This window comes from Syngnathus leptorhynchus, chromosome 8 (assembly GCF_054491065.1).
Source record: "Syngnathus leptorhynchus isolate UIUO chromosome 8, UIUO_Slep, whole genome shotgun sequence".
NCBI classification, from domain to species: domain Eukaryota; kingdom Metazoa; phylum Chordata; class Actinopteri; order Syngnathiformes; family Syngnathidae; genus Syngnathus; species Syngnathus leptorhynchus.
This window is the reverse complement of record NC_141202.1, coordinates 8,399,580-8,423,452: the sequence shown is the minus strand read 5'-3', so window position 1 is coordinate 8,423,452 and position 23,873 is coordinate 8,399,580. Positions and strand designations below refer to the sequence as shown.

At 39.5% G+C, this 23,873-nt stretch overlaps 1 protein-coding gene across 19 annotated transcripts in view; it reads left to right on the top strand.

Annotated features, from left to right (window-relative positions):
• The window catches only part of rims2a (regulating synaptic membrane exocytosis 2a), an 88,739-nt gene that overhangs the window by 53,861 nt on the left and 11,005 nt on the right, over window positions 1-23,873 (top strand). For 7 of the 19 annotated variants that reach the window (XM_085918363.1, XM_085918361.1, XM_085918357.1 and 4 more), the window contains 12 exons: window positions 1,035-1,165; window positions 1,335-1,506; window positions 1,711-1,864; window positions 1,973-1,996; window positions 3,389-3,457; window positions 4,193-4,331; window positions 8,165-8,350; window positions 9,504-9,610; window positions 15,811-15,911; window positions 17,459-17,625; window positions 18,222-18,461; window positions 23,272-23,489. In XM_085918363.1, the coding sequence (XP_085774489.1) occupies window positions 1,035-1,165; window positions 1,335-1,506; window positions 1,711-1,864; window positions 1,973-1,996; window positions 3,389-3,457; window positions 4,193-4,331; window positions 8,165-8,350; window positions 9,504-9,610; window positions 15,811-15,911; window positions 17,459-17,625; window positions 18,222-18,461; window positions 23,272-23,489 (1,708 nt within the window). Of the gene's footprint in view, window positions 1-1,034; window positions 1,166-1,334; window positions 1,507-1,710; window positions 1,865-1,972; window positions 1,997-3,388; window positions 3,458-4,192; window positions 4,332-8,164; window positions 8,351-9,503; window positions 9,611-15,810; window positions 15,912-17,458; window positions 17,626-18,221; window positions 18,462-23,244; window positions 23,490-23,873 lie in introns of all 19 variants that reach the window. The other 12 variants (XM_085918367.1, XM_085918370.1, XM_085918362.1 and 9 more) reach the window with 5 other exon arrangements.

Genomic DNA, 23,873 nt, shown 5'->3' with positions numbered 1-23,873 from the left:
TAAACTTTTAAAAAGGGCAAGAGTAGAACTTAGTGACATTTGAAAAACTGCTGGGAAATGGGTCCCATTGTCATGATACACAGATTAGAATTGTGATGCCTGTATTTTGAATTGATATTTTTTTTTTAGCTTTTAAATCAGCTTTTGCCACAGGAGCACCAATTTGACTTACTGTATTTTGTTTGGTTTTTGAAATATTTCCCCACAAATGAATAATCACATCATAATGATTGACATACAGTATTCTTAGTGTTTTTGACATTTAAATTTATGTAAAACAATTCTAGTAATAAACTCCCGTCTGTTATTACTCAACTGTTTTTCCTCAACAAACTTGCCTCGGCTACATTCTTTTAAATTGCTGCATGGGATAGCTTGTAGTTTTATTTGCTGGTGCAAACCCTTCCCATTATCATATTCTTAAAGAAGTATGGACAAAAACTTAGAAGATGTCCTTTTGTTTTCATCTCACCCAATTGCTTTCAGGCCTCTGTTACGAGTTTTACCTCTTCTAAGTGTCTGCTTTTGGAGTCCATACTTCCCTTTTTACCACCTTTGATTACTCTTGCAAGAGCATGATTGATTTGTCAATATCGGTGCCCTTTGTCCAATATCGGAGACATTATTACAAATAACATCACTGCTAGATGGTATTTTTATATATATATATATATATATATATATATATATATATATATATATATATATATATGCTGGCAATATTAGAGCATCTTTTTCTGGAGTAGTTCTATCTTTGATGAAATGAAATCAATACATCAATGCCAGCATTATTAATGATCTTATATTCTAATTAAGTACTTTAAGCATGTGACTTCACAAGATAGTCATCTTGGTATATACAGGAGAGGACCCCACATTGTAGTCAACAACTGGAAATAATAGTGCATGCCAAGATTGAACCGAGCGAGCCTGGTGAAGTTGTCTTCTCCAGCATTATTCACGAGAAGTGTTTTTATCGCAACTTGTGTCTCAGATCGCTGTAACTGAATCATGTTTCTTTTCTGCACTTTTAGGTCAAACTGTGGTACGACAAAGTCGGCCATCAACTAATAGTCACCATACTGGGAGCCAAAGACCTGCCACCCAGGGAAGATGGTCGACCCAGGAATCCTTACGTAAAAATCTACTTTCTCCCTGATAGAAGGTGAGCGTAGGGACAGTTCCAATTTGTGATAATCGAATTTGCTGTTCAGGGTCATGTCCTTCTACACTTCTTTATCCTCAGTTGTCTGCACTGTACCACGGTGCATAATGATTTGGTGGTCCTTTCATGTTATGATTGTAAATAAAAATTATCATTATTCTTCCCCCAGTGACAAAAGCAAAAGGAGAACAAAAACAGTAAAGAAATCCTTAGAGCCCAAGTGGAACCAGACCTTTATGTATTCCCCGGTACATCGGAGGGAGTTTCGGGAGCGCATGTTGGAGATCACGTTATGGGATCAAGCCAGAGTGAGGGAAGAGGAGAGTGAATTCTTGGGAGAGGTAAGAAAGACAAAAAGACATCTCGTCAATGTGTGTGTCTCTTTCTTTCTCTCTCTCTCTCTCTCTCTCTCTCTCTCTCTCTCTCTCTCTCTCTCTCCCTCTCTCTGTCTCACCACGAGCAAAAGTTTCGGTTTGTTTATTTTGAATTAATCAATGAGTGTTTGACACGGTCTGTAACCCGACTGTGGCTTTTCAAACGGATAGATACTCATTGAACTGGAGACAGCTCTTCTGGATGACGAGCCTCACTGGTACAAGCTGCAGACCCATGACGTGTCCTCCATCCCACTCCCGCGTGCCTCCCCAAACACACAACGTAGGCAGCTCCATGGAGAAAGCCCAACACGGCGGCTTCAGAGTGAGTGCTGACTTTTTCACCCACCTGTCTGTCATAAAGCTTTGCTAAATTACAATGAACGTTTATGTCCCAAGTGTCACATCAACCCTACTGCTTTTGCTTTTGCAGACAAAGGCTCATATTCATACTCAGGTAAAGGTCCCGCAGTCAGGCAGAACCTTTCTATGGTGTATTTGAGTGCCTGCTATCCTCTTGAATGACGCATTGCTGTGGCTTGATTCTGTATCCCACATGCGTAAAGGGTGCATGTGTTTTCTCCCTCACATGAATTTCAATGTGGTATGAGCCAATGTGTTAGTTCCACCCTTTTAAAATCCATCCAGGGCCACAGGCAAAGGACCCTCTCACCTGTTAAATATCTACCAGTCCCCACCCTGCAACTTTTTCCTGCATTCAGCCCTAATGCTGTGCTCTGAAAATCCTGTAAAATCTCAGTCTGACTGATATAAACCACTTTCTTTCCCTGTGTGATATTTTCCATGACAAGTGCCTTAAAATTAGAAACACAATTACGCTGTCTCACTTTGCTCCACTTGCATTGTGTGTTTTGATTGTGACTGTTCTTTAAAGGGGAAGTCAACCCCCAAATTTTCTAATAATATCTACTGTGCAGCCTATCCGATCAAAACACAGTGTTCTGATTAATGTTTCATTTGTCGAATAAGAGGCAAAACCTATTTGAGGGGCCAGCCTTTATGCCACTTGTCGGCCGAAAATGACATCACAGTCTCTAGGTCTCAGGTCAGAGACCAGTTTTCTAAAGGTGAGCCGCAATTGGTTGTGTCCTGGCAACAGTGATGTCATTTTCATTCGACAGCAAGTGGCTAAATGGCCGCAGAATTGACTCATATTCCACAAACCCAATATTAATCCGAATATTGTGTTTAGACTACTGGGGGCACATACAACATATCGACAATTTTAGGGTTGACTTCCTCTTCAAACTGACAACGATGTAGTCAGTAGTGTTAGTTTAAATGCTTTCTGAAAACCCAAATTGTATGTTTTGCATAGGCTTCCTGCAGCTATTTGGTTGTTGTTGACTATCACTTAACACAGCCAATATGCTTATGCAGTATTTTGTACAGTGTACTCTTGACAAATACTGTACTCTTGACAGTTTCTCTTAAAAAGCCTTTTCTGGGCACCTGATGATGACCACTGGAGGGTTGAAAGTGCTGACAACTACGAAATGTTTGCCACAAACTGAGGTGAAAGGTTGGAAGCAGCATTACATAGTGCAGCCCTTGTCATTTATAATAAAAAAACAAAATGTCCACTCGACTCAGCTATGACTGAAGATTGAAAGCACAGTGTAGATGTGCCTGTTTTTATTTCTCTGATGATATGTAGAAATGTCCAGCCTTATCAGATTTTTGGTCAGCAAAACTGTTTAAAAAATCATTTGTGAATGATCAAACATTAGCACAGTGTTTTTATTCAGCACACAATGATGTTTGATATAAGCCTTTAATTCAAACATATTAAAACCTTTTTCCATTTTTCTCTATCTTTATCTCAAAGGATCCCAGAGAATAAGTGATGGCGAGATCTCAGACTATGATTGTGAGGACGGTGTTGGTGTAATAACAGGTAACACTCACATATTGATATTACTGTATATACTTATGTCTGAGTTGGCCCGGAACGGGTAATTTTAGCCTTAGTATTAGTGAGATATGGATAGGATGAGTGAATGTGCACCCAAGATCAGCAAGAAGAGACAGCAGCAAGCTTTTGTCTGTAACATGCTGTTTGTGTCTTCTCACCAATTCTCTAACAGAACGCCCACGCTGAACATCAGAATGAGAGCTTGAGATAAAGTCACAGAAAAACACAGAATTTCCCTGAGAAGCACTTGAAATCTAGCAACCTTGTTTTTATTTTTGTATTGCAGTCGACTCGTGATTCAGCTCCAGTAGATTTGCATATTTGTGGAGATTTTTTTTTTTTTTTAAGTTTATATTTGGTTTTCATGCAGAGTAAAGTGTTGGCCTTTTCAGGATTTTTTTTTTGGGGCTTTAGTAAAAACAAAATAAAAAATCTCCCAATGCATTTTTAATGACCGTAAATGTGGATTTTCACGATTCGCAGGCTGGCTAAATACGTATCCCTCATGAATAGCAGGTGCCGACCGTATTGCAAATGCTGAAAATGTTCATATGGTAGATTTGTCATGAAGTAATATCCACTTCCTTGTTACATATCGCTTCTTCAGTATCAAACATATATTGTGTAAAGAACATGACTTGACGTCCCTCGTGAAAACACCACTAGATCCAAGTTGTTTATAATTTGGTGCCGTTTCTTTCATTGACATGTTCACAGACTACCGACCGAATGGCAGAGACTTCCAGAGCTCCACTTTGTCTGTCCCGGAACAGGTGATGTCTTCTAACCACTGCTCCCGGTCTGCTGAAATACATCACGCACGTTCACGCTCCCCCAGCGTTCCCCCACCTGCCAGGTAACAATCAATTGGTATACGATTGGAATAACCTGGTAATTTTACGTTTGTTATTATTGGCATTTTCATTATTTCACCATACTTATTGTGATAGTCACTTTATTTTATTTCTTGTAACCCATTGAAATTTCAATTAAATTGTGTGGGTGTGGTTCAGGTCGTTAATTAGGATATGCAATCTCTATACTCATCATATATGCAATCTACATACTCCTCATGATATATCTTCAGGATCCTCTGGGTTATATGTAATTTATAATCAAATGATACTTTACTCTGAGTTTCTGAATTGCACAAGTGTATCTATTACATTTTTTTTTTTCTAGTTTGAGTTGGAAGTAATGCATGATAGAGGACGGATATAGCAAGGTGGCAGATGTTACCAAGAACTTGAAAGGAAGAAAAAGTGACCAGTAACTCGTCATACTATTATTTGCTCTGCGCATTAAATATATTATTTGAAATGTCCAGTCATTGCCTTGGCACTATCAGACCATAGCTATTTTCCTTTTTTTCCAGTTGTTTTTTTTAGGCTTGCTCTACTATAAATCAGTGTCATTGACAGAGTAAACACACTTATATAAATTGTCTAGGTCAGGAGTATGCTAAATCAGCTTTCTACCCAAAACATTCACTTAAAGAATTTATAAATGAGACAAAAAAATGACTTAAGATCATTTTGAGTTCTCCTTTTTGATGTACTGTACTTTAAAAACAGCAACAAAAACAATGAACCATTGTAGTCAATCAAAATTGTCCATTTGCAGTAAATGCGCATTTGACAACATGCTTAGTCTTATTTCCCTCTTTGAAGCAGTGTATATGAGTATTGAAGGTTCTTGCTATATTGATTTATCTCCTTTGATTCTCCTCATCTGCTCCACTGTGAGTTGGTCCGCATCGAGCTCCCTCTACTTCCTATTGTCTCCCTCTGTCTCCATCTCAGATCTATTTCTGACTCCTCTCCTGCCTCCATATGGTCGCAACCATTTTTTCACCCTCCCTCGAATCACACCTACTCACTCTAGTGATACTCCCCAAAAGGTTAGATGCTGACCTAAACTTGCTTGCAACCTCAGTAAACATATTCCAAGCCAGTGAACTGCAAACCTTAATCCGCAGTTTTTTTTTTTCTCTTCTCCAACTTCCATCTAAGTGCGGAGCACTTGGCACTTACACTGTGACTATTAAGACTTGTTTTCAACTTCATATGCAATAACCTCTTTGATTTTCTTACTTCACATACAGTACCTAATTTAATATTGTAACTTATGTCAATTAAAAGTGGTGGAAACTATAATAAGCTCTTACAGATACATTCCAAGTTAACATTTTCAGTGACGACTAGACTTTGTCTTCAAAGGACTGAACTTATGCCAGGCTTTCAGAAACAAAATAGATGAACAACAAAACACCTCACTCATCCATTTTCAGCATCATTTTTTAATTGTTATCCTTCAGATATTTTGGTTCCTGCCTTAAATCATCTATGCAGACCTTCAGGTAGCATCTGTGGCCGTCCAGCCTTCACATGAAGGAGTATGAATATGCAAATTATCTGCAGACGAACACTTAGTGGTTCGTTACGCGGTTCTGCCCTCTCCTTTTTGTTACCCTCCCTTGTGCGGGAGAAGAACACCCTGATTCTGATCAGCTGTGATATGATATTTTTTCCCAGCCGAAACCATCGTTTGTACCCAATCTGCCGTGAGGAAGCAGTCAGGTTACTGCGTTCCACTAGGATATCCCGTGCCTTTTCTGAGGGCGCCTACTCTTCAGACTATGACTTTGAGAGGTATTGACATGCAGTGCCGCTGCATCAGTGCATCCGCCATGTTGACGTCCCCCGTTGTTGATTTATTTATCTGTGATTGTGATGCCAGAAAAGGATATCCTGTTTGATATCGGTTTCTGCCAAAGAGACATCACTGCTCTGAAGTTGTGTAAATGTACATGAATGGTACACAACTGCCTCTGTGCTTGTAGGCTGATGCTCAGAGCTTCTTTATGTTGCTGTTGTCAGCTGTATGACTTTTCAGTAAATTGCTGGCCAGCACGTGACCATCGCCTTGTTTATGTTTCCCGTTTACATTGTGCAAGCAGCTGTATGCCGATACAAGCTGTGCATGATTGTCACTGTACCTCTGTATTGGCAGCTCCTTTTTGCACACCAATGCTTAGGCATCAAAAAAGTAATGCTTGGAACAGCCGAGTAACTCTGTCAATGCTGTCCTTGCTCTTTGAATTATGGTGTCCGGCTAGAATGTGATATTGAGCTGATAACACCACCAGGACCAATGCCAGTGCCTCAGTGCAGAAATAAAATGAAATATCTCACATGTTCCTTTGCCCAGAAACATTGTAAATGACTACTCAATCTTCTGCCATCTGACTTTCAGTCAGGAATTACACCGGTGCCTTTTTGTTCCCCCTCTGGGGCGGACAACTGATGAGTTCTTAGAACTCTTTCAAAGTGTTTGACTGTCTTTATTAAAGTGTCGCAAAATGTCCCCATGGTTCAGCTGGTCTCCAAATCACCACAGATGACCATTAACAAGAGTTCCATGTCAAAATTTCTTTTAAAGCAGCCTAGAAAGGAACGTTTTCATTCGCTGAGGAATCAAATGCCCTCCACTCCTCATCCCAGTGCCGTGTTTTGATAGCATTCAGTCAGAGTAAAAGTAGCAAAAAGGCTTGAAGTGGGATTAAGTCAGGAAACGCAAACTATTAAGGGACCTTTTGTTTTTTGGCAGGCTTATTTCGGGGATACCTTGCGATGAAGTGCACTGCTACAGAGTGCACCATAAGTGGGACACAGCAGTTGTATATAAGCATTATAACAAGCAATCAAAGAAATAGTTGCCGCCTGCCAGTATGTGTTTTTCCAAATAGCAAACATGGCAAGAAATTATACAGCTTGATTTCTACCATACTAACAGCTCATCCCCACTGTATATTGACCATTACTGTGAATACTCTTGAAGGTGCCTTTTTAAGGTCACTAACTGATGAACTATCCTCTATAGAACACTCCAACACCACACGATTTTCAACCGTACATTATTAGACAAGTTACAGGAAGTATTTTGGTGTCTTGCTGCCTAATAAGAAGACATACCCACGGCTTTAATATAAAGTTTGTATTTGTACTCATGCATGCTGACAAACCCAGTTTTGTGCCACATGGTGTGTATTATGTCTTACATTGATGTTTTCTTTTTCTTTTTTAAATGTATGTATCATGTGTTAATCATTTTTTTACAGGTTATTTTGTATGGGGACCGAATGTGCCAAAAATGTGCCAAAAATACAATTTTTTTGTGACTAACAACTAAATGTAATGTGAATTATAACCATCACTCGCAGAGCATTTTGGTACCACAAACATACTGCACATGAGCACGGAGCCAATAGCATGAGCACAAAGTCTTATACCTTGCACACTTGTCATTTATTTAATCTCACAAGATTCCCATAAAAAAAAAATAACTAAAAAAATCTGCAGAATGATTAATAAAACTGAAATAATTAATGAAACATACACTTATGGAATTTGATACTAATATTATTGCTCGTGAAAGACCATTACTACATATAGTATTCTTATCATTACGGCAGCCCTTCATGTCGACTGCTCCGTTCTCAGGTTGGAAAACATTTCTTACATAATACCATGAAATGTGTCAAGTAAAAACTGCTGACAACAGGCCAAAACATACCTCACTCGTGTGGTCCGCTAATCGCTTTCGCCTGCGCTGACCTCCCTTCCAGCCTACTGTCCCCGCCACACGGGGCCCACTGAGTTCCTGCCTATCTTTCAATAACTTCTATAGGAGCCACGGAGCCATGGATAGACACGAGTATCACAGCAGGTCCCGATCTGCAGACCAGCGGCCCACAATAGAGCGCCCCGCATCCCGATCACGCTCCACTGAACGCCCCCACGACTCATCGATGATGAGGTCCATGCCGTCTCTACCGTCTGGGAGGTCAGCCCCTCCCTCACCTGCCATGACGAGGTGTGACCCAGACTGGAGTCGTCAACCAACTCATCACAATTTCAGACTCTGGCCTTCGTTAGACAGTGACTTCCCTGAGACAGTTTAATTGTGAGGGAAAATAAGATCAACATGAAGTTAGGATTTTCAGCATTTTTTGATCAAACTAAGTTTTTCAAAATAATGTACTGCTAACTTATTCATCCCCAGTTAGTTAACAATCAGCATCAGTTAGCAGTACCACTATTTTTTTTAGACAATTAAACTGCTACATAAATGCTCATGATATGAGTTAATGTTACATTAGGCCCCAGAAGGTAAACACACGTTTAATGTGTTGACTAAACTCAAAGCAAATACTTTATCATGAGCTCACACTGAACCAACTAACCTGACTAACACAGAACCAATGAGGGAACTCATTTCACCACCGCCCAGCTTACACAATCCCAATACCTGCTCCCTTTCCTTATTTCACCTAAATGCACCTACCTTTCCCATTTGTGTTTTGATCACAAGAGTACTGATGCTGCATTTTCTTTACATATCCAAAGCACGCTAATCCTGGCACCAGATATCGTGCTGATTCATTTTGATTTTGGAACACACTGCTTATACACCTGTGTGAGTATAGCAGTGTTGGGCCCACTATACTTTTGTTTTGTTACTAACATGGACCGATGCTTTTGTAACCCTTTGATGGCATCCTCTGTTCGTTTTCCTTTCTGATTTGAGTTCAAGCCCTTTTGGAGACGGTCCGAACGCATGGTCGCAATGGTCTGCTGATTCTGCATTGAACTTTTTTTCTTCTTGCAGCTTGATGACTGACTGCACATGCGTTTCAGCGCCTCTTTTATTTTTTTAATTTATTTTTTGCAGCTCAGTTCCGAACAGTCGATGTGTCCCTTCACTCCCATGCCATGTGCCAAACGTCATTAAGCGTGCGTTGTCTTTAGGGATGCAAAGTGCACTGACTTCTTGATATGGTGTCAACTACCTCACGTTAATTTGGTCAAAGTAAATAGTTGAATCAATGTAGATTGAGGATATTAAATATGTATTACACATTCTATCATTATTTACTGATACAGGTTTCTTTCTGTCCTGTGTTTTACATGTGTACATCCATATGATTTGTGTCATACCTCACTTTCAATAACTTTGTGTCATATAGGGCGCATCCTCGTAGTGGATCAGTCCAGACCAGTCCAAACAGTACGCCAATGTCCCACAGACGAGGTCGGCAACTCCCCCAGCTTCCATCCACCGGGAAAGACAGAAGTAAGTCACCCGGTTGTGTTTTCTCGATTTTTAGATTGGTTTGTTTGTGCAAATTCTGTCCCTTGATAATATTTTGGGTTAGTTGGGCAATATCACTCAGATTTCGCAATGGGAATATGAAGGCTTCTTCTTCTTCTTTCTTGCGGTCTTAATAATTAACTTACAAAGTATTTTCATAACATGTCGACTCGGTTCCCTTCTCATTTCCCTCGTAGAAGATGGAGACGAAGGACCCGAGCCTTATGAAGGTTTGTACCTATGTGTGGGGGTTTACGTCTTCAGAGTGAGGGGTGTTTGAGCCATAGCTCACGCTGAATACCCAAACTCTGTCTGCTATGGTGGTTGCAGATGTGGTTGATGTAGTGTAGTAGTGTACTCCCTTTTTGTCGTAATATTGTTGCCGTGTTAGCCTGTCTGGATCCCAACATTAGTGTCTAGTGTGTCTTTGTTTTGAGTCTGTATTGTTTGTTAGATATTTGACGTACCTGAGACAACTTTCTACCTCATTATTTTTCACTAGTACTTTTGCCTTATTCTTCCTCTTCTAAAGTGATATTTTAAGATACATAGCAAATCGTTTTAGACGTGCTACAAAGGTTGATGTGATTAATTAAATTTTTTTTCTTTAATTCTAATTCTTGGTGTGGTTTATGGTGATTGGTGGGGAGGGCTGGGACAAAGCTTGCAGGAATTAAAAAGCACAGACAGTCCTGTAGGACTTGTCAAAGCATTTGCAAGACTCTTTCATCATTGTCAGAGTCCATTAGGGCTTACCTTGTCTTCTCTATACGCAACTCTTCTCTCTGTTGCTTAGTCTTGCCTTGCTTCAGTAATTATTTCAAATAACCGTCTGGACCACGGCTATCTTTATTGAACTCTCAATTTTTTCTTCATGAGGGATCACTCGAGAAATTTGGGTCACTTGGACATCAGGATAGTGACCCAGGTGTGTTTATCTCTAAAGAAACGTATTTGGACTTGTTTAAATGCGTTGTATTTTTGAAGCGATATTTATTTTTCTGCATGTTATCGTACTCCCTGTTTATATGGCATTTTGATAATGTGGCATTAGTGCCTCTTGAATATGACTTATTTGAGAATAGGACTTCCCAGTTTTCCTAAATTTACTGACAGATTTAGTCATCTTTGCATTTGTACTAAAAGTATAAACTGCTTTGATATAATTGTCCAATGTTTGGAATTTGTGACCCACTTTTTGTGTTTCCACCAGTAGCATATTGTTCAGAAAAGATTCAAAGCGCACCAGTAAATGGGAGAAAAGGCAAGTCAGTTCCTTGGCATGTGTGATTTCCTCTATATACTATCCCTGAACAAAACTGGTTGGCTGAGTGTGCCATTCTCAACTTTCCTACTCCGACTCTGTCTCTCTATTGTGATGTGCTGTGACTAAATTAGAGGTATGCATGGTTAGTCAGTACCTGAATTGAAATGTCATATGGACATCTTTGCTGTCTTTGCTGCTTCCATAGAGGATCTTATACGCCATCTGTTCTGTCCTCCTTAATGAGAATCCGCAATTCAAAAGCCGTTTTAGCAATAAAATACAAACCATTGAAATTTCCTTCAAGCTAAATACGGCATTAAAAATGATTCCAATATACTCAGAGAATTCTCCTTCTGCACGTTCTGCAACATGTTAATGTGCTTTGGTTAAGAAGCAAATACGCCATTACTGTTAGTGACCAGGAGATGGCGTGCATGTCATAAGCAATGCCCAAATAAATGACAATGGAGCTGTTCATTCGGTGGTGCTGAATTGGAGAAGCGCTTTCTCTCTTGTTTGGATTTAAACAACCATACACTTGATTTCGCCTTTTTAAATCAGGTGAATTTTTATTTAAAAAAAACACCTGATTTAGAAATATATTAGATTAAAACTTGGACCGAAGTGTATTTGTGTAATTTTATTCCATCTTGCCTTAGGTGTTTTTGTGTATTACATGTGTGTCTTTTTAGAAGTAACATGGGAGGACCAGCAGCGAGGGCTTAATGGCTCGCTGTCTGTTGAAGGGATGCATCCTTTCCTCAGTGTCACAGGTTTGTTGGTCTGGGTGTGCATTTTGCCTCTTCTTATGCCCTGTGTCGGTTTCTTGGAGTACTGGCCTCCTGAAGTCCATCCACTTCCAAAAAATGATCTAGTAATGTCAGATTTGTTTCAGATGTTGTTGTTTGAGGCATCTTAATCATCAGATTTATTTGATATGGGATCATGGAGTCTATGGATGATTGTCTTTAGTTTTCTTTTTTGCTTTTTTGTGTGTGGTGTTGCGGTGCTGCATGGGGTTGATACATCTGGACAATAATAGCGACATTATTTATTAGGTCAGCATTGTAGCAAGAAGTGTCTTTTGAATCTCAGCTCAGGCACTCTTTTGTGGAATTGTCCTTTTGCTTTTTTTTTATGTGTTTCCGTCTGGCGACTGTGACTTCTTCACACATACCACAAACGTGCACAAAATGTTAAGTGAAGACTATGTGCGAATGTGAGTGTGAATGGATGGCTGTGCGCCGTTCGGAACCTTGAAGTGTAATATGGTGAATTATACTGAACCGAATTCATGCATAAAATTGTTGATGTGCATATCTATGCACTGAAAGTCAGTCAATAATGAGTGCAAATGGAGATGTATAAATATGAATACTTTTTTGAACAGTGCATACATATTATATTAAATATGTTGTAATATGCTGCAGAGTGCCATGAAGAAGATTGTTTGTTTGGTCCTCACTAGTCCCCACTGAACTAAATTCTTTCATCTTCAGTCCCATGATGGACAGCCTTCTTAATTGGTTTAACACCACAACACTCATGACCATGCTGCATATTTATATTTGTACAGTATCTGTTAAGACTTCATATCAATACAGTGCAGTACTTATATGTCTAGTTGTCCTGTTTTCATATAATATCAATATATTCAATAGGTTGGTCAAGACTTAAAATTTCCCCTGCTTGGACAATGATTTCATTCTCCTAATTGTGTGACTTTAGCTTGCAAGAGATGAAAACTGCTAAGGCACATCACAAGACTCCCAAATTATTTTTAATTAATGTGGCACTCCTTTATTGACCTACATTTTCAACTAATGTGCTCAATGCAAACTGTCCGAAAAAATTAGCTCGGGATTTCGTTTTTAAGATAGGTTTTTCTCTAGCTGCAGTTATTGCTGCTTTGTCTTTTGCGACAGCAAGAAAGAGACAAAGTGAAACAAAGAGCTGTGGGAAATAAGTCACAAGCTGATTGTTGATTCAAAAACATTTATTCACAGAAGAGGGCAAAGCAAATATTTGCCAGAAGATTTCTGTGTTGAAGTTGGCTGAAAATGAGGAGGCAATAGAGAAAGGGAGAAATATGTGACTGGATAAAAATGAACAACTTGAACCCAAGCAGTGGATGCGTTACATCACTTTCTTTTCTGAGTTAACGCTTGTGTGTGCTTAGCTGTCTTCAACTTTCTCTTGATGTATTTCCCAATGCCTTAGTGCTCGTGTGCCCTTTCTTTTTTGTGCAGCTCTGTATTTGTGTCTTGTAATTATAATTTGACATATTTTTTTCCAGACTTCACAAAGTTGACCTATAGAGGCTCAATTGACTTCTCCCTCCCCTCTTCTTACCCAACCCTCCTTCACTCCTCCAACTCCCAGGGGCCTGAAATTTCTGTCTTCTACAGTGCATTAACATATCTTTATTATTACAGATTTTGTTTCCTTTAAAACACAGAGCCTTCCCCAATTCCCGCTCCTTTCCAGTTATCTAATAATGAAAATCTCAGCTTCTACCTCAGCCTCTTACAGCTTCTTATCCTCTTACAGTATTTTTGCTTTTATGTCCATGGTGGAGTTTTGTGCGTCCTTTTTTTTTTTCCATGTGCTTTATGTTCTCCGTTGACCATTGTTCTGTCACTGTATTGTTGTATTGTGTGCTCCCCTTCCCCGAGCCTTCATCCTCTCACCCTCGCTATCCAAACAGTGGCCTTTTCGATGGTTACAGTGGTGATGTCACATTCCCTCGAACTTCACTCCAACCCCTTCTTGCATCCTCTCATATCCATCTTCCTCTCTCCTCTGTCTGTCTGTCTGTCTGTCCATTCTGGATGTGATCCCAGAAGACACTGCCTCACCAAGTTGGACGAACTCAGGTCTGTCCTTTCTTCATCATCTTCTTCCTTCTCTCATTCTGCTTGCATCATCGCCCCCACCAAATCCTTCTGGCTTACCAGTTGTTGTTTTTTTTGTTTTTTTTTGCTTTGCTCATTATTTGTGCTCTATGTTGTCTTGGTCATCACGCTTGTAGCTTTTTGGCCATTTTACAATTTAGACTGTGTGGCATCAGCTAAGAAGAATCATCTTATGATCACAACAGTGTGATCCTTGTTACACCCCTTGTTGTCAGACACCATTCTTTTTTTTGTTAAAATAAAAGAAAGAAAAAAAACCATCAAACTGAAAAAGATTTGTTGAGATACAAATTCGTCATCGAGACGCTATAGGGATCTGACAGAATTATAGTTTTACATAATCAGTGCCAAATAATTAATAGATCAGCGTGTTCTCAGTTTTGTCCAATAGAGGTGTTAACCTCCAAAAAGTATTTACACAGTACTCCAGTTATTTATTAAAAGACAATTTATAGCAAGTGATAGGCATCTTAACACAGATCGTAAAACAAATATAAAATGCTCTGAATTACATTTATTTGCTTTACCACAGTGTTGGACACACTTGATCCGCTTGCAGGTCTGAAGACACATATTTTCTACAATTACACTGAAAATGTATTTCAACTGCTGTAAAAGTAAACATAAAGCCAATTCTTGTAAAATGTGCTTTGTAAATGTGTTTACGTTTCTCTGTCGATGTGTGTGTGTGTGCGCGTGTGTGTGCACGTGTTTACATATATGTAAAAAGCAATAACAATATTCGTCATCAGATTATCATTGGCGAGAGCAGGGGGGATTTGACATGAGCTTTACATTTCGATTTATATTCTTTATGTATATATCGTTTGACTGCCCAATAAATGCAACATATTCAGGATGTACCTGCCTCATGCTCAGTTTGCTGTGGTAGGTTGAATGAAGAAATGCATGGATGGCTTAGATATTATTAATATTGTTAATAATAAAATTTGGACATTGAAGAAAATGGCTGCTTGCACTTTGGGCTATTACCATAATTTGACCACAAGTATCACCATAGGCAAATTATAAATATGGTTATTGTTGTAAAAGACCATATTTATTCATATCACTTGCTCATAACCCATAAATAGATTTTTTTTTTTTTTACTGTGTGAAAGCTTCCATGCAATTCGATTGGCTATCATTTGAGAAGTTATTGTGTTACTGTGATTTTGAATCGCCGCAAAACCAGCAGCCGTGACTCGCTCAGTATCTGGCGGCCCTGACAGAAAGTCACTTGGTGTGTACAAGCATGGTCAAATGTTGTAGCTGATCTTCAATGGATTGGAGTTTTGATTTTTAGATGATGTTGGAGAACATCTCCAAAGGCAAGGGAGGAGATAATGGTGTCAGTAGGGCAGAGGAGATGGATCCAGTGGGCAGGTGGGTGATTTCATGCCAGAAATAATTTTGGAGAGGACAGCTGCCGTTTTGGGTGAGAAGAATGAGAGGCGCTGGGTGGGGAAGGTGCAGGTTCCTTTCAGGGGTGATGGCAGAAGAAGTAACTAGTTGGTTCTCGATGTTAACATTAAAAAAAAAAATCAAATGAATGAATGAATTACTCGTAACACATTTTGAACAGAACAAGAATAGCTGGATAACAATACCAATTTGTTTGCTAGAGAATGATGCCCTCAATTGATTGAAATTATTGCAACATGAAGATGCAATTAACAACATTAAAAGTTTGATTTTAATTGGCAAAAGATGCTCTTTATCAAGTGTCACATGTAAACATGCAGTAATTCACCATTATTTTCCATAAACACTAAAATTATGACTAAACAAGAATTTGAACTGTTACAAAATGTATGTCTTTACTCACTCATTTGATTTCCAAGCTGACCATTCACTTTTTTGCCATTTGACTGGTCTTGTTCATAGCTCATGACTCATAGCACAGCAGAACCTTGTCACCCATCACTGCAGTGTTTACCGCCACCCTGCTTTCTTACTCATTATTGACCTCCATATGACAACTGTAATTATCTGCTCAGGTATTGACATGGAGGAGAGGACCAGGCAGATGAAGATGAAAATGAACAAGTACAAGCAGGGAGCTGGCTCTGATTCACGGCTGGAGCAGGACTACCACAAGGTAAAAACATGTCCACGCACTGTATAGACCGTATCAACATGTTAATGAGATTTGTGGGCATAGTATCCACCTCTGCTTTGCACACTTAACAACGACACAATAGTGTGGATCTGTGTCATACTAGACCGTATAACGCCAATATAATATGGGTTCTCACATGGGAACTGGTTGAGCTTACTTCCATGCACCTTCTAGTACCCTGCTGAAGGTGCTGGTATAGCTGCTCTACTGTTTCATGGCCAAGATGAAAAAAATACTGATCTTCCTGAATCTGTGGTTCAATTTCTCCTTAACCCCATCAATATGTGGCCCGCATTTATGGACACCCTTATAGGCAATCCATGAGGAGAATTAAATCCCAATAGCTAAGAACCACTCAGGTTAATGTTGACTGTTGGCCTTCTTGGTCTCACCATCGTTGCCCAGATGGGAGTCCCCAGCAGGAATGCTCCCCAGAACCACTGCCAAGGACTCCAAAAGCCAACAGCATTACACTATCATGACCACGTTTGTAGGAAACACACGGCAACTCCAAACTTGTTTTATTTGTAAGTTGACGACTTACTAAATCTATGCGGAAATCTGAGAGGCTTTGTTTCCAAGATTCAAAGTTTAGATGAAAGTGATAACACAAAGTGCTTGAATGATTGGATAGAGTTGATGGTATGGTGAAAAGAAAAATGTGCTTTCTTTAGCTGTTACGATTCAACTGTTGTAAAATAAAGGAACGTGACTTCGACAGTTTGCAGAGTCAAGTGTTTACTACTCTGAAGTGATCATAGACATGTTTAGAAGGCTTGACCACAGCCTGCTGTCTCCCAAAGTGTAGCTGCCCAGCTTTCCTTTTATGTCTGTGTTATGAACACTCTCATTTTAGAAGCTGTACGCGTGCTGTAAAAAGCAGATCATCTTATGATTTGTTTGTTGAATAATATACTTCTCGGAAGCTCCATTGGCAAACAACATTCCGCATTTCTTGCCAGTACTGACTATTAGTCACACTCAACACTAAATTCTACTATTAACATTCCTCAAAGACCGTGTCAGTGATATTATTAAAAGCACACACACTTGGGTAGCATTCCAAAAACATACGTTACATTAACTGAAGAGTATCATTGAACACTATTATCTCCAAAGCTCCTTGTTTAAGATGAACTCTGGTTCACTGCATCCTGCTCGGTAGAATTGCTTTCATTGGCACAACCACAGTACTCTATGCTGCTTTCATTCATACCTCAAAGACAAAACTCAGTTCATTCAGCTCATTTTATTTTTTATTTACCGTGACAAGCAGTATAGAAAATGAATGAATGGGTTGACATTAGAATAGTACTGAGTTGAGTGTTTACTTCCGCTATTTTGTGTTATTCCCCGACCCGCTCTGCTTGACAATATCATTCTTCTTTCTGCTCATGGTGTATGTTTATTTCTTCCCTGCAGCTTGGTAGCTGCCCTTCAAAAGGAAAACGGTGTACTTGGAAAACTTTAGAAATGTTTGCATTCAAACAACAAAAGAACTACAACCTGTTTTCTCCTCTTTTCAGCATTCCAGTAGAGATCCAAGGGGTTCAGACAACCTGTCGGCAAAGTCATCAGACAGTGATGTTAGCGACGTGTCCGCTGTGTCGAGAACCAGTAGCGCCTCTCGGTTCAGCAGCACGAGCTACATGTCTGTCCAGTCTGAAAGACCACAAGGAAATCGCAAGATCCGGTAAGCTGACCTCAACTTTAAGGGAAGAGTGATTTTTTATTTTTTTTTGCACTATAAACCCAACATGCTGTTTTCACAAGTGGACAAACTCCCCACAGCTAAAATGTTTTATTCCTGTGTATGTTCCCACGTACAGACATTTTCAACAGTGAAATTGTTTGTACCTGGTTGAGCCTCAAGAGGAAAATGCACTGGATAGCACTGTGTCATTTTCTCACCCCAATGAGTTCAGGTTTGGCTCTGTTGTAGAAAAATCTTGAACCAAACAGTTGAACTCTGTGCTTTTAAGCTGTGGGAGAAGCTTGTCCATAACTGGTCTTGACTTCTGAAATAATCAGAAGACATTGCATCATTTTGGTGCTTCTTGTATCAGATTAAGAAATCAAACTAAAAAATAATGATAATCATCATGCATGATGCTTCGCAGTAGTTCTGCATTTCTGTCTATTCTGTTATTGCTCTGCCTGCTTTTGATTTTGGCTGCATTGTTTCCTTGTGTTTGGCTTTATTTTTGTCACTTGACACTTCTCATGCTTTTGTTTGGTTTTCTTTCTGCTGTGCATGTGCTGCTGTCTTGCTTCTGCCTCCATCTACAGCCGTTTGCGATCAAGGAGCCAGTCGCGGGAGGGGGATGAGCATTTAGTTGATGTGCTAGAAGAGGAAGAGACAGGCAGGAGAGGTGGAGGTGAAGGGACAAGGGTCAATAAAGACGGGCTCGTGCAGGGAGAGAGAAAGGGATCAGGGGATAAAGTAGACAAAGACAAGCGGCAGCATGAAGAAATGCTGATGAAAGAAGACGACTTGCACCAGAGGAGTATCTCAGAGACTGACCTCAGGTAACAAGCTCGGCAGCCTCAAACTGCAAACTCCTACTATTCAATATCACCCTCAGTTTGCCCTGTTGCCCGTTTACTTTTATGTGAAGGATCAGCATTGTGCATGCTTCCTTAAAACGGTGTTGAAGCAAACACCAGCATTTACAAAAAGAATGCCCCAAGCGCTGAGAAACCAAGAGAGCGCTCTCGGATTAGTCTTGGTGTCATTGAAAGACTGAAAGCTAGCTCAACACTCTATATTCATACATATATTGTACAATATCTATTTTAGATTTGTTAGTTCTCTGCAGGTGGCATTTTAAACCCATACACATTTTCTTCGGCCAAATTCCAAATGGGAACATTTCACTCATACTTTAAATTATAATTTTTTATGTGTCAGAGCAAGGGCTCTAGTTATTTTGAGTAGATTACAATCAACGATGGTCCCTTTATTCTAACCGCATGAGAGTATTCCTATTTGACAGAAATAAAAAGTCAAGACCAAATCAGGGCACGTGTATTTATAGTTTGAGAGAAAGGCTACACTGTCCCAACAATGAAGTGGAATTCACAGCAGGTGCCAAGTCAGTTCTATTTATCAACACAGTAATCCTCAGTATCTCTTTGGGCTTGAACAAAACAAATTACCATAAAAGCAAGGCCCCCTATTAAGGCCTTTACATGGCACCTATGTAAGACACGCTGACTGCAAAACACATTTTGGAAAGAAAGATGCAGACCAAGTTCAAAGTGGATACAACGTTTTCCTATATTCAGGTTAAATGTAATTGAGCACCCTGGAACAAAGACAGCTTTAATTTGTTTTTACTTGATGGCTGCACTGTGTTGCTTCACTGTGTGTCTGTGCTGCTCAGTGTCGTGTCAGTGTTTTGTCCTAATCCCTCAGTGTTATTTTGTGCCTGATACTTTCATTTTCCACAACTTTCCCTCGATTTACCCCAACATTATTTCCAGCATTGCTACCACCATTATTATTGCCCGTCAGTTCACTTTCAGGAAAGAGCAAAATATTTTTGAAGACATATTTAGGGAAATATACATAGGCAAACAATTCCAGACCTTTAGTCACAACATTTTATTTTCAAACATAATTTTAAAACTTTGCTGAAGTGGCGGGATGATCACGGAAGTCCCGGTTCAAGATGGCGGCGACATTGCTCCAATTCTCTCTTCATGTCAAGGTTTCAACTCATGTTATACTTGATACCATATGTAGGGTCAGCGCTATCACCACTTCTTGTGGTGATGAACACATGATTTCACAAAACTGAAAACAACAAAATGACCCAGCTGGTGTTTCCCAACGATGTTTACCAACCTGTTTTGGGACGGATTCATTTGCAAAGCCATCATGGTTTTCAATGAGGAGCAAAAATTATGTTGTAAAAAAAGTTGTATCACATTTAGTTATTTTCCGGCCTCTTAATTCATTTATTAAACCTTTTTAGTAATTGGTCCCAACTCTGCACAAAGTAGAGAAGCAAAAGAACCTCAACTTGACGTATGATATCCCACACTCATATAAGCCTACACACTGAACTAACTTACTCGAGGCACAAAATTATATTTTACTCCACCACAGCGGGAAGATTAATTTTTCATCCACTGAAATTAGCCACTTAAATGAAGCTGCAGGTTGCCTCAAATGATAAAATGTTTGTTCATTGCTCATCCGTGCACAAACCATGAAAGCACTGAAGCAGAGTGATTCAACAGAAACACCGCTACAAGGTACATTTACTTGTGACTCATCCCCTATGTATTCAGGTCACAGTGTAAATACACATCTACTGCGCATTAAACGGGCCTGCTAACATTGGCTTGGTGTGCAAACACCACAAGAGCCAAATGTGTTTTTAGTCTCATGAGAACTTCTGTTTCACAGAAAGGCAAAACATCAATATAGTTGCACACCAACATTTGCGCTCAGACAGTTTTGTTGTGTCCCGTTGTCTACTCGTTGAATTTCAGTTTCCAATAATGCATTTAGATCTTGCATCTCTTCTTAAAATATGGTTCACCAGTATTGTTGCCTTGGTAACTGTTCATTCATGGAAGAGTAAAGACCAGTGTTTTCAAGGGCAGGGACTTGGCATCACTTAAAGGGAGGAGAAAATATTTGCTTAAACCCTTGTCCATCCACACCATTTCAACAACAACTTGTCTAATGGGCAAAGGAGAATTTAGATTTCTGGGGTGAATTATTTAAAAAAGAATTACAGACTTTCATTTGACTTGATTTGTTTACACTGCATTGACAAGCAATCATGCCTGTTTGATTAGTTTAAGAGTATATCAGATTACAAGGCCATGTGTCTTTACATCCAGTATGAAAATTTCCATGTATAACTAAAGTTTTATCTTGGAAATATAAGAGGATCATTATGTTCCCTGGCTGCAGACTAAGTCTGAAACCTCAAGGCAGGCCAACATTTTCAAGCAGGCACGTTTACCATGTTATGTGCCAAAGCGCTCACAGAGGAAATGGAACTGTAATAGGAGTCTTTTTTTTTTTTTTTTTTTTACTTATGTATCTTGATGGAAGATTTCTATATCAGACTAAGGTATTATTAAATAATTATCTAAATTTTGCAGCTTAGTGAGACATTATTGTACCATTAAGAAATTTGGAGGGGAAACAAATCATCACAAATCTTGTATTCAGTTTAATTGTCAGATCTACTTCTGCTTGGGCAAAATATAGCTTGTATTGTCCAAGAATAAAATTAAGGGGTTCATCTTGGGCTCTTTGAGGCTGTATAGAGGGCTTTGCTCTTTGAATGGGAAGCACACAGAGGTATAGAAAATAAATCAAACATTTAAATAACTTAGAGGAAGGCGGTGACAGCATAAATTGTGTTTTGTTTTAAAAAGTTGCCCTGAAGGCGTAGCAGCTGAATGTGAATCGTTGTGCCTATTCTGCAAAATATGTTTCAGAAAGTTGGTGCAGTACTGCTATGAGGCTATGTTCAAAATTTATATTGCATTAATTCAAATTATTATTAAATGTGAGTCAGCACACACCCGCCACTGATTAATCAAATACAATTTACTTGCTCTCCTAGACTTAAAAACGTTTTTCTCTTTGCAAGAGATACCTGCATGTTTGTGCTAACAGTGATTGATATTTCAAACAGTTTATAATTCCTCCCACCTTGTCTAAATAAAGTTCCAGCTGACAAAAATAAAAATCCCAAAGCATAATGATGCCCCCATGCGTCACTGTTTTTGGAATTATGCACAAAAATGTTTAACCCTGGGAGAATATAAAACAGTGTGCACAATCGTGTAACCACATTATTTCACTTATTTTAATTTAGTCTCGCGAAAGTGTTTTCTTAAATCACATGGTGAAAAACATTTATCATGGTCTATTTTTCATATCCCAAAATAATGGCATTTGAACAGTGGTTGTAAACACGTTTTATATCCACTGTATATGAATGATAGTGTGACAGTGTGTCCTGTTTTATTCAACCACTAAGTATTTTTCATTAAACATGGCTGTGTGCTTGAAAGTTTCTGAACGAGCTGCAGAGCCATGTTAGCCTTTGCCAATGCCCTAAAATCTCTTGGCCGTATTAACTAATCCAAAGCACCGTGGCATGATAAGTATTCAATATTTATGTATAGAGATAGACTGATACACAGCAGAGCCCATCTGCACGGGCACCGACATAAACACTTTTAAAATGCAGAGTGAGTCGCTCTGTTGTCCACACTGTGGACATCTGTCTTATTTTACCAGAAACAAGAAACCAAATGAGATCTAAAATCTTCCGTGTAGTCCATATAGTTCCACTGACATGATCCTTTTCCAGTTTGAATTGTCTGAACAAGCCCATATGTAAGTGAGAAGATTTTGCATGGCGCAGTTTGAGTAATTGATACAATTAAAAACCACAAACCAAATGTGAGTCCTTGAATTCTCTTCAAAAAAGTAAAAGTTAAACGTAATGAATTTTGATCAGTAGATCAAGGGTTCTATATTCATCTCATCAGCGATGCAAACCCCATGACACAAAATATAATTTGTCTTTTAAGGATAACATAAGTGGATGAGCTAAAATAAGATCTTAATTTGGGCTATGGCCTAGATAGGAAGCACTCAACTTGAGAATTAACTCTCATGGCAGACCAAAGTGAGAATTTATGTAAGGTATGACACAAGATGCAAAATAGGGATTGTTTCATTTCTACCTTTATAACGTGAGGATAAAGTCTTGTAAACTGTAAACAGATAGTCTGGTAAACCACATAATATTGCTACAGAATTTTCGAAACGCTCTAAAGACATTTTTAGGCTTTTAAAAGCTCTGCATTGAATTTGGAAAGAGCAACTGACAACCCACTAACCACAAACTTTACTCAGCGGTTGGCCTAAATCATTCATTTTACAATCATATCACATCATATTCATTGAATCTTACATGTAAAAATAAACTAGTAGCCTCCCAAATGTCCACCCCATAATATGTGGTTGAAAATGGTAATAAATCACTCTACAGAGGCAACCTTTTAGCAAGCAGATACACTCTGAGCCCGTAAATCATCTATATTGTAAGTCATGAATTCTTGTACCTGAACTCTCTCCTTTTCTCCTTTTTATCCCACCCCCATCTCCTCTCACTTTCCTGTCTCCATCCTTTCTGCTTCCATCCTTTCCTTCACTTTCTCTCTCTCTCCTCTCTTATTGCATCCTTTCTGCTGGCCTCTTCCTGTCCTTTGGCCTCTTTTCTGTTCTCTCCTGCCTCCCCCTGTCAATGGTGGTGGCTGACAGTGACTTTGCATCCAAAATGAAAAACAGGCAGATGGGCTCGTCGGGCGGCGTGAATATGACGAAGAGCACCAGCATCAGCGGTGACATGTGTAACCTGGAAAAGACAGACGGCAGCCAGTCGGACACAGCGGTCGGCACGGTAGGAACCGACGACAAGAAGAGGCGCTCCAGCATCGGTGCCAAAATGCAGGCCATGGTTGGCATGTCACGCAAGAGCCGGAGCACCTCACAACTCAGCCAAACAGGTAGGTCACTACGCTGACCAATATCACCTCTACCTATCCACATCTGTCCTGTGGCCTTCTTGTGTTGTGTCTCTCCTACACTGATCTCTGTACTCACGTTTTATTCAGCATGTCCTTTCCCAACCTTTTTACTTAGACAGGCTTTGGACTTGGCACAGGCGAGATGAAGCCAACAACGTGACTTTTTCCTCATTTCTTCCTCTTTCCTCTAGGCTATGTCAACTCCTGGAAATTCCTCTCCCGTTTCCTCATTGCATGTTGTTATTATAAGTCTTATTCCGTTACTGCTTCAGAGTTTCATGAATTATGCTGCTACTGCTGCCGCTGATGTCGGCTGCTTCTACGATCATCGTTTTGCTGTTTTATTTTGGAATATGTGTCACA